Consider the following 11,176-nt stretch of genomic DNA (forward strand, 5'->3'; position numbering starts at 1 on the left):
GTGGTTCTTGTGGTTGTACAACCTCCAGCGTCAACAATGGTCACAGATTTTGTAAGCAGCTTGAAGAAATTCTCCTCGTGAATCTCTGAGTGAATCAGCTGTCTTGTCAACATACGTTCTCAAAATCTTTCCTTGTCAGTGCTGTCTGTACTGCTCACCTCACCTCACATTTAACCAGTGCAGCTTCCCCTTATGGCTGAAGACTTGTGACACAAACTGTCCTCATAGCGAAAACAAATTCTTAGCATGCAAATGAGCTTGATTTGACTAATGACTGTTCTCAGTGGAAAAGTTGTCTAAAATTTGCAAAAAGCAGGAATATTCAAAATGTGTTTTTTTTTTAATTCTGCAGCCATTCATGACTCAGTCATTTTCATAACATATATATTTTCCAAATAAAGGCACAACTTATTTCCAACAAATAAATTAATGACAATCATGCTGCTCCCCCCTCCAAATATATTTTGTAAAAAGTCACAACTTTTTAAAAAATAGATATAATATATAACTCATATAGATAACTCAAGAATTCATACACTAGTTATGTCAGAATTTCTCACAAATGTCTGATAGGTTACATGCAACTAGTTATATGTAATTAAATTACAAAATAAATGTTATTCTAATCTGTTACAGTTACTGAGAATTATATGTAATTAAGTTACAGTTACTGATAAAAAAAAGTTGAAGATCTGCATTCTACTAAGAACATTCATTTATTTGAGTTGGGAGTTTAAAGTAGATCAGTAACAAGAATTGGACAACCTCTCCCTAAAATATTTGAAAGATGTTTCTGTAAAGTTGTGTGAAAGAGACACAAGATGTAGTTCTATTAGCAGAGTTGGCTTTATTTCAGAGGCCGTACAAAGCAAAGCACACCAAGACAAACCATCAAAACACTGCGCATCACGTGCACATCATGCTCAAACACTCAAATGTTAAAAAAAAAAAATCTGGACTAAGATCAACAACATAAATTTGTGGATGAAACCATTCCAGCCATAGGAAAAAAAACCCTCAAACCTTTCACACACTTCTTAATTAAACAGCTGAGAGGATCCGTTCAGTTTCATACAGTACCTCATGCCGTTTTGTGCACAAACAACTTTATGCATTTTCTGACTCAAAAGCAAACGTTTGAATAAGTGAATTGTTGCAACTTCATCTACAACGTACAAAGATTGAAAGATAATTGAGTGATGGTCTTAATATCAGTCAGTCAAAAACAGAGCAATCAGGAGCTTTGGTAACAGGCCAGGCCAGGAAAGGCAAGCATGTACGTGCACAAGCACAGCAGGTTTCTATTCTCATTTGACAGCTTTACTCCACTGAACCAGAACAACAAACGTAGAGCTACCATGTTAGTGCTACTTGCTGAGTAATGTCCTTGTGCATTTATAACTACTGTACAAATGACAGTATTTTCAGGTCAGTTTTTTTTTTGTCAACACATTTATCAAATTATAACTGTAGGTACAAATCCGAATTTTTTCTTTCAGTATCTGTATTGAAAGACATGAATCAAACCAAATCCTGTTCAGAATTCTTCTTTCATTAGCAATTATCATGTCAGCGGTGGGCCATTTTATTACTGTCCCGCAGTTGTGCTATTTGTCTTACTAGCAGAGGGTTAATATTACATTCAAGCCAAAGGGAGACCGGCAGGTTTCTGACCAAATGAGAAGGATAAATGCAAACCATCAAAATTTTCATTAGAACTTAATCTGAGCAGTCTCCACCTCTAGTCGAGGCTCTCGTGATGAGATGGCGCTCTTCTAAAGTTAGACACTTCCCAGTTGTTATTGTGCATATTAGTAAGTGCTGAGAAAAACCTGTAGTAATGAAACTTTAGATGACAGAGAACTGGATGCCGTGTTTGTTGAGGCGGTCAATCAGTGTGGTTTTTCCAAAGGCAGCTCCTGGAGTGTAAACTCCTCCCCTGGAAATGAGGGACAAAAATAAGAATTTAATTAAAAACAAAACTGATTTTACACCCAACTCTCAGGATCAAGCGACATTCATGGAATTAATGAATTTTAAATTACTATGCCTATACTATTTTTCTTCTGGCTTGTGCATTTATTGACATAAAACCTGAAAATATGCTCACTCTCACTTCCTAAAAGAACATCAAATGGCTTTATTGTTTACCAATCACCCAGTTCCTTTGAGACTAAGGGTTAATGCCCGTTTCACAATAATAATAATAATAATAATAATAATAATAATAATAATAATAATAATAATAATAATAATAATAATAATAATAATAATAATTCTCAGAAAACCTGTGGGCTGGAACCTGGAAATTTCAATAATCTTAATTTGTGGCCCAAATCTCACATTGGCTCATCCTAGATAATTGATTTTGTTCATGTTGTGTCTGTGTTGTGTATTTGTACTTGGGTGTAAAATCATTTCTAGGTCAGGCAGAACATTTGGGATGTGATAACTCACTTCTTGGGCAAAGCCGTGGGCTCGTTGAGGACTGTCAGAGCAGCCTGTACCATGGCAATGGGCGTGGCCACATATCCACACTCTGAATAATAACAGAGACAAGTAAATAACCATTAGACACATCAAGAAAAGTGTGGAACAGGCCTGACTGGCCTTGTCAAACAAGCAACAGTTGATAACAAGAGTCATATTTAAATACAATCTGCAATATCACCACTTTCTCTTAATCTAATGTGTCTTCCCAGGACAAACATAGAGACTAAAGCCAATACTTTAGGAGGGTATCTTTATTTTCACTCATCAAGGACAAAAGCCTGTATTGTTAACTGGAATTTTAAACTTCCATTTACCTGGTCCCTGAACCAGTGTACGGATCTTGCTGTTAGGTTTTCCCTGGGAGGGGTCCTGTCCCTCTGTGTAACCCTCCCCATAGAGGGCAAACTGGAAAGATGAAGCCTCCATCTAAAACACACATGGACACACCCATATCACATATCAGATGGATTTTCTTATTTTCTTTTCTTATTAATGAGAAAATCCTGACATATTTTCTGTTCTGGCAGCACCTTACCTGCTTTCTGCTTGGTCCAGCCTTAGTGAAGAGTCCGAAGGAGAAGAACTCTGGGTACTGAGAAAGTGGGCACAAACAACAGACAGACATAAGCACCAGAACATTTCCCAGCACACAGCATGTATTACTCTGACTTCTTTGATTCATTAATAGATAGAATATTGAGTCAGTTGTGACATTTAATTTGTGTGATGTTGTGTATTTATGCATGCTGTGTTTGTTTACCTTGGTGAGCAGGTTGCGTCCAAAACTGAACTTGACTAAGAACCAGAACATCATGCCGGCAAACATCAGCTTGATAATGTTCCCGATACCTCCTATTCCTGCATATGCACCATACTGAACCTGAAATTAGCAATAGCAGAATATTTAATGCTCCATAAACATGGAGAACTGGAAAACAAGACTGATGACAAAGTCTTCTGCACACTGTGATGAATTTTAGGCCCAATTCCAGTCCACCACTTTAAGTGTCATTCCAAACCAATTAGTCTTTGTACAATATCCTTTCTGACAAATGTTCCTGTTTCTGTTGAGAAAGGTGAGGGCATCCCAAAGCTTGCCTGTGTTTTTATACTGTCCCCCTTTAAATAAGAGGCCACTCACAGCTCCAAGTGAGACTCCACACGGAGTTATAATCCGTCATGGAGTCGGAGGTGTAAAGGCTGGGATGGAATTGGGCCTTAAAGTCACATGTAAATTACTTTCAACAGTCAAAATAATGAGAGGGATGGGTGGGGATGATTTTCTTGACTACAAGTAACACCATCAAATGTTTATAAAAATAATTTAAAAAACAGAGAAGGGAGGACAGATACCCCATGTAATCAAAATGTCATGTCCAATAGAAATAACAGAACACTTTGGAACAAAATAGCAGTGTGTAGCATTTTAAAAATTTTGTCATAAATCACAGTTTTCCCAAAACTATGCTTGTGACTTTGGAAAATCCTGAGTTAAGCAGCCAAGTTCAAAATCAGCTTTGCCCAAAACCTAAAAGCATAACTGATCACATCTGTGATACCTAAACTGAAAGTAGACTCACTTGGGTTTCCATAATGGTTCTCTACACCAACACTCTGCTAACAATTAATTTTACTAGTGAATCATTAGAGGTAAATAAACACAGGATGTGAAGACTGACTGGTGTGGCCTGATATTCCTCTGCCAGGAAGCGTTGAGATCTCTTCACAACAGAGGGATCAGAACCCATGAAGGGCACTGTATACTGCTGGATCTCATTACTGAAGAACAATGTTCCCCTACAAATGGACACAAACACAGAAACACATGCTGAGAAAATACAACATTTTCAAGAACATGAAAGTTACGGGCTTTTGAGTACAAAATGTCACTTTTGGTTTTCACTGGAAGATTTGAAAAAAAAAAATCTGAACCCATCATTTGAGAATAAAATATTCTGAATTTTGCTTTGACAAAAAAAGTTTGACAAACTGCCTGGCCTTGTTCAGATGGCCGGCTCAAATCCCTTTTTGCCATATCCAAATTCTATCCAGCCAGATTTTAGCAACTCTGAACAGCAAAAAAAACATGAAATTTGATTTTTGCAAATCAGATCTAAGCCATATTTGGAAGTGGTTTAAAATATGATTCCAATCGGATTTCTACCGATGCGTCTCAGGCCAGATGCTCTGGCTGCTAAAATCTGATTTCAAACTGTTTTTTTGCATCACTCAAACACAACAATTTCAAATCCAGATTGACAGAAGTGCATCAGAACAGCATTGTTGAATCCATGCTGCTAGTAGAAAAGTCTGGAGGACAACCTAAAGAACACGGAAATAAATTGTCTACTGATACTTTTAGATGAAGTGTCTGAACAGGCTCTCTCTCAGGCTCTTTTCATGTGGGAAAGTTGCATCACCAGCTTTATGTATTTACTAAGTTGTTTCCACAGCAACACATGCAGATATGTTGATGATGTCTGGACACAAATCTGTCTGCCTGCCTGCCTGCAGTCTGAATAAGGCTCACGTGCTTTTGAGGAAAAGTAAAGAATTACATTTATTTTAAAAAAGTTTAAAAGGCTAAAAAAAGGCATTACTACTCTGCGTACCTCCGTTTAAGCTTAGAGCCAACAGTAGGAAGAGGCTTGTGATTAAACTTCCTCCTGAGACTCTGGAGCTTCTGGCTGTCGGCAAAACCGTAGACAGCTGACTGCCACGTGCCATCATGGATACATCCACCCTGACAGAAGAGGACAGAGAGACACACACATACAAAGGGAAAAATAATTAGGAAAAGGTGTCAGAGAGCATGAATTGAATAAAGGAGAACATTAATAATAATAAAAAAAAAAACAAGACAAATTACAGATATGCAGAATTATTTATAATAAATGACAGCACAGATATGCAGAGGATGAAGACAGAGGGTGATCAAGGACCAACAACCAGCAGGTCCACTGCATGGATTTTATGGGTAATATAGTTACTTACATCTGATCCTGCGTTGACAGTCAGGAAGCTCTCCACTGCAGTCAGTGTCCCTGTGGATGAACACACGCCATGTTTAGCAGAGGCCAATATGACTCATTGTTAATGCATCTGTGTGTTTCTGGCTGTGTCTATGTGAGCATATCAACATGTGCATACCCTTGAACTGGTCCCGAGTGTAGAGGACTCCCATGTCCGCAGGTATGGAGTCAAATCCACAGCTCCCTATGATGTACACACCTTTGTCAGCTGCCTGGCTGCTGTAGTTCAACTGCATGCCCTCTAGAAACTGCAAACACCGACAGAAACACACACGCTTAAATGTGTACAAGCACAAAGAAAAACACATACACAAATGTTTTTTTGTCTGCCTATTAAACAATAAATGACCATTCTGTAATATATTAAATTCAACTGATTTGTGTAACCAGAGAGCCTTTAGGATCCAAAATGCATGTAAATCTGTATTCATTCATTCATTCATTCATTCATTCATTTTCGAAGGGTCCGGGGGACTGGAGCCTATCCCAGCTGACATTGGGTGAGAGACGGGGTTCACCCTGGACAAGTCGCCAGTTCATCACTGGGCTGCATGTAAATCTCAAATGGAAAAACTGCTGTCAAGCAACCAAATAAGAGATAATTTTGTGTAATAGACTACAGCATGACGGTCAGCATGTCTCCAATTTAATCCAAGCACAAACAACAGCTACACGGAATTGGATTAGAGTTAGGAGATCTGCAGGACAACATCCATCCACTGACAATATGCTAGTACAGAAAGAAGATTTAAAGTCCTACCTAATAATTTTACTGAAGTCAGAAATATTATGCAAAATGAATACTGTAGAGAGGTAAATAACTTAAATGTGCTTAAGTTTTCAAGGACAAGTGTGAATGATTCTGTGAATCTAATGGTAAGTTTGCAGAGTGCAAAGACCTTGACTCACTCTGCCCTTCCAAGCATGTAGGAGAGGATGAGGGGTGTAACAATAAATAAATGTAACCAGGTGAAAAAGGAAGAAGGGAAAACTGAGACAAGGTGCAGTACCTGGGCACTGGAGAGCTCAGCAACACATACACACCTACGGTGGCTGCCAAACTCACAAAAACCATGAAAGGCCCTATCTAGACCCTTTAATGTTCTTACTTACTGATTTACTGCACTGATTAATGTTGAAGGAGTGACCTGCAGTGTGCACACAGTATAGTATAGAAATGCAGCACCACAGGCACACATACCTGAGGCTCTCCACTGATGTCAATATGGTGGGCTCCGTTCTCAACACAGGCTTTGACCACTGGTTCGCCGTAGAACCTGTACTAAAGACACACACAACACACAGATTAATGAATGCACCGCTTCATTTTTTTCTCCTTTCTCTCCTGATTTGGTTGATGGCTAATTCCCCATCAACTACAGTCCTCTTCACTGTTTTACCTGCAAGTATCTATGGTAAGGCGGAGGAATAAATCAATAAATAACAGTATCATTATATGAGTCTAATATGTATAGCATTTTAAAGTCAATGCTTGCTTTGGCAATATGTACAGTGTTACTCATACCAGTAAAGCAATTAGATATGGAACCTGACTAGAGGTCATCTTAGATTTTGAATATTGTTATATTGTGATATGGTTAAGTGTTGCATTTTCCTGGTTGTAAAGGCTGCATTACAGTAAAGTCATGTCATTTTCTGAACTTGCCAGGTTGTTCTATTAATAGCATTTGCCCAGTGAGTCATTATGTCCACATTACTGATGATTATTTATCAAAAATCCCATTGTATTAATATTTCAACCACTCAATCTGCTCAGGCCCCCCGATATTGCTATACCAGCAACAAGACATGATCCTTCAGTGGCTCTCCAACACAGAAACACTGCAGAGGTGTTTGATGATGCACACTGCAGCTGCACAATCCAGCTCTGAGAAAATCCTGTTAAACGTGTTCATTGTGCTGTGACATGTTCAATACATACATGTTTTTACATGTAAGTCGTATGATTCGTGACAGTTGGGTTTGTGGTCTTTGAAAGATTTGGTTGATTTTCAGTACACTCGAGTTATATTACACAGACCAACTTGCAATCTTTGTTCCTGATCCTTAGAATACTGTGTCAGATGTGTAGTTTACAGAACACTTTGTGGTCCTTCTCACCTCTCAACATTTATGCTCATACAGGCCCATCTCTTTTTGGCTTCAACTATGTGCCTCAGTTTCAACCAACCTGACAAACTGCTGCTGTGTACAACAGTAGTAGTGACAGCAGTGGAAGAATTTGGTTTGAAACAAAAACGTGGATGACACGCAGGACGCAAAGCAGTGGTGGAAACCTACTTTCCATTCTGACTTTAATACAATACGAGTTATTGTGTGCTGTAAGTCAGTAGCCTTCATTGTGTAAATGAAGGCTGCTCTGTGTGTGTGAGAGAGAGAGAAAGCAAAAGAGGTAGAGAAAGAGAGAAGAGATTGCCTAGATTGGACAAAAGTGAGATACACTGATGCTAAAGGGAGATGCCAACTGCCAATGTTGTGAAATGGTGTGAGGAAAAATTAGTTTGTGCCATGTGACAGGGTCACTTCTGTGTGTTATAGAGAAATAAACAGATGTGCACATATTTCTGTGGAATCGTGTACTTACAGGCCCCACACAGTTGAGAACAATCACAGCCTGTTTGCACATGGCTGCCAGGGAGTCTGGTTCTCCTACATCTGCCACGATGATGTCCACTTCTGACCTCAGCTCAGGTTTACCTGTGAACGTGCACACACACACACTTTGTAAGTTAAGGAGCTGTACAACATTTCGATCCAAATGCTAGCTATACAGCTGTCAGACATCAGCCTTCATAGTTCACATAACTGAAAATATTCATGATTTTTTAATGTATGTAATTCCTCCTGTTGCTTAAATGCAATATTAGAAAAGTAAATATATTAGTCCTGAATATCAATGTGAAAATAACTACACTGTTAATAAAGGAGGACCAACATGAAATAGGCTATAAGAACACAGGTACTGTATAGGATATATTGGGTAAAATGTGAAATGCACTTTAAATGCTTGACAAAACCTGTAAAACTATAAAAAGTTTTTAAATGTGCTACTGTAACTGATTTGGGCTTTATTTAGAAAAGACACATTTCTGTTTCAAAAGACAAACTGCAGTTGTTAGTGTTTAGCTGTGTGTGTGTGCTGTCATGGATGGGGACAGCACAGTGAACAGCTATGTTCCATCAGCTGTTGTACACTCCCTGAAGAGACAGCCGAAGAGGCGGGGACAACAAAATAACTATCTAATCCTCTGGAAACTCACATCACTGTCAGGACAGCAGAATATCCCCCTGGTCTTGATCTGGTGATAGACTTAATTTTCCATGTTTAGAGTGTTGCATGGATACAAATCGTCAACCTGGAAAACTACTGGCATGCTAAATATAGCAAGAAATATTTGTTATATATACCACATGTTGATTACATTCAGGTGAATTATATTTCTATTTCTGCTGGGGCTTAAATGATAAGTCAATTAATTGATTAGTCAATCAACCCAAAAACTGTTTATCAAGAAAAACGCAAAAGGTTTGCTGGACACAGCTTCTCAAGTTTGTACCTTGAAGAACGTCTCTGACAGAAAGCTCACTAATAAAAAAGATTTTTTGCACAGATTTAAGTGTACAGAAGTTTTTTTTTTTTTTTAATTCAGCTGGTACAGCTTCTCAGAAAGGAAGAATTTGCTGAAGATCTTGTTCTGCATATTCTGTTGTTGATCTGTTGGTCAGAGAAAACAATACATGAAGACCTCACCTTGACTCCTAAGTAACTGTGATGTACATTTTTGTGCAATCAAATAGATAAATTAATAAAAATTAACCAAATGATAATAACTAATTAATTCTAATTGAGTAGCAGCCCTGATTTCTGTCTTTTAACTAATCAATTTCAGTTATTACTGTTGAAATAAAGGTCATCATCAAAAAATAGATTTATCACAGATTATACTAATTGATTATTTACAGTATCAAGTAGAAATCAACTATGATTGTGCTTTCAATTTCATCAAGGCAAGTTACATGCTACAGCACACCCTCTATAAATATTTTATAATTTCATACCCTCGCCAGCTGACTAACTAAGCAAATGTAGACGCAGTAAGTCTTTGTGGATACAAAGTTTCCAACTGATTGGTTGAATAATTATTAATTAGTTTCACGGGGCAGTATCATTACTTGCGGCTCTTAAGAACAGTTATTATTTAAAATAGTTCACTTAAACTGTTAACTATTAACTAAACTAATCACTATCAGCGAGGTCAACTTGGTTAGATGAGTCATCCTGAGAGGGAGTTAAGTAATTTCCTTTTGCATAAGAAATACAAAGTATTCTTGGAGAATCAGATTAAAAACGCAGCTCTCCTACTATAATGTCCTTACATTTGACATTAACGTTACTTCAGTTGAATATCCCTGTTGCAGAGCCGTCAGAAACATTCTGCTCTTAACACTAATGGGATTATTCAGATACATACTGAGGACTCCGGCGGCCTGCTCCAGAACTTTTTCCAGCTTCTGCTTGCTCCTGCCTGCCACGGCCCACTTCAGGCTCCCTTTCGGTCCCTCGGACACAGTCCGGGCGACCTCCTCCACCACAAACTGTCCCGTGAACCCAGAGGCTCCGAAGATAACCAGGTGGTACGGCCTGCTGGAGGTTGTTTCAACACGGGCCATAGTGACAGCAATCAGACTGAAGGAGCTCACCAGCACACCTACACTTCTCTGACAGACTGACAGAGGAGAGAAGCACTGCGTGCAGTTTTGACAGCGTTTCTTTATCTACTTCCGTAGCAACTTTATGCTAATATACTGACATATTAAGTCTTTATCTACTTTAGCTTCAGGTACTTCAGCTAATTTAACAATTGCATGCAAATGTGTTGCGTTAAGTGTGTATTTTTTAACATTCTATATATTTTAGTAATGCGTGACTGATGCCAAATTTAATTTTTCAGCATTCGCCTGTTAGCATGACAACCTACGGCCGTGTGTAGAAGGGAAACCGAGACCCGCAAAGGATCTCGCGAGAATGATCATTTCAACCCATACGTGGTCTTTCTGTAACATTAACTAAGTGTTTATTTCCCTTAAATCCATCCAGATTTTTAAGCACAGCGTTGTCACATTATAAAACATAATTAAGTTGTACAACATGCACTTTATAGATACGGCGTATCTGTGTCGCGAGAGTTTTGCAAATCCAGGGTTCCCTTCCAGCCAGAACGTACGCGAGTTTCTGATTGTTCCTGATTGGTCCTCGCAATTGTCGCCTGTCAATGACGACAGTCAGATGTGCCCGCAACACCACGAGATTTACGAAAACAACTGTGTGGGGTCGAGATGCGGAGGGCTCAATGTCACGGAGTTTTACCTACGAAAAGACAGACAACCGCCACCTTCAAGTCACTGATGCAGTCAGATTAGGATATATAGGAGAATCTGCAAGAAGGTATGTCTTTATTTCTCCCGATGAAACGACATTCAATGCAGTTTAGATGCATGTGACGTTAGCGTACGGCTAGCTAGTCGGCTAACAACTTTGATATATTTGGTATCATCAAACGGTTCAAGGCTTTCTAGCAACAAATTACTTTTGAGATTATTTTGTGCATCTTTATACATCTTATGACCAA

The 11,176-nt window shown here is 38.7% G+C and overlaps 1 protein-coding gene across 1 annotated transcript; it reads right to left on the reverse strand.

Annotated features, from left to right (window-relative positions):
* Positions 1-827: 827 nt before the first annotated feature.
* Positions 828-10,988, reverse strand: LOC146333083 (saccharopine dehydrogenase-like oxidoreductase). The gene is made up of 12 exons (XM_084719158.1): positions 10,019-10,988; positions 8,131-8,243; positions 6,727-6,807; positions 5,644-5,773; positions 5,488-5,537; positions 5,106-5,236; positions 4,173-4,290; positions 3,254-3,373; positions 3,029-3,085; positions 2,808-2,919; positions 2,458-2,539; positions 828-1,939 (listed from the first exon to the last, which is right to left on the reverse strand). The coding sequence occupies exons 1-12, from the start codon at positions 10,215-10,217 to the stop codon at positions 1,849-1,851; spliced, it is 1,284 nt and encodes a 427-aa protein (XP_084575284.1). The 5' UTR covers positions 10,218-10,988; the 3' UTR covers positions 828-1,848.
* Positions 10,989-11,176: the final 188 nt, after the last annotated feature.

The sequence above is a fragment of the Lutjanus erythropterus genome, chromosome 1, assembly GCF_056507025.1.
Source record: "Lutjanus erythropterus isolate fLutEry1 chromosome 1, fLutEry1.hap2, whole genome shotgun sequence".
Lineage (NCBI taxonomy): Eukaryota > Metazoa > Chordata > Actinopteri > Lutjaniformes > Lutjanidae > Lutjanus > Lutjanus erythropterus.

What these genes read in the sequence shown, in the direction of transcription:
- LOC146333083 (XM_084719158.1), bottom strand. Translation starts at nt 10,217, where the DNA reads ATGGCCCGTGTTGAAACAACCTCCAGCAGGCCGTACCACCTGGTTATC. An exon ending in GGCTCTAAGCTTAAACGGAG is followed by an intron (nt 4,291 to 5,105) that starts GTACGCAGAGTA and finishes GTCCATTTGTAG; the next exon opens with GGGAACATTGTTCTTCAGTA. An exon ending in CTGGACCAAGCAGAAAGCAG is followed by an intron (nt 2,920 to 3,028) that starts GTAAGGTGCTGC and finishes TGTGTGTTTTAG; the next exon opens with ATGGAGGCTTCATCTTTCCA.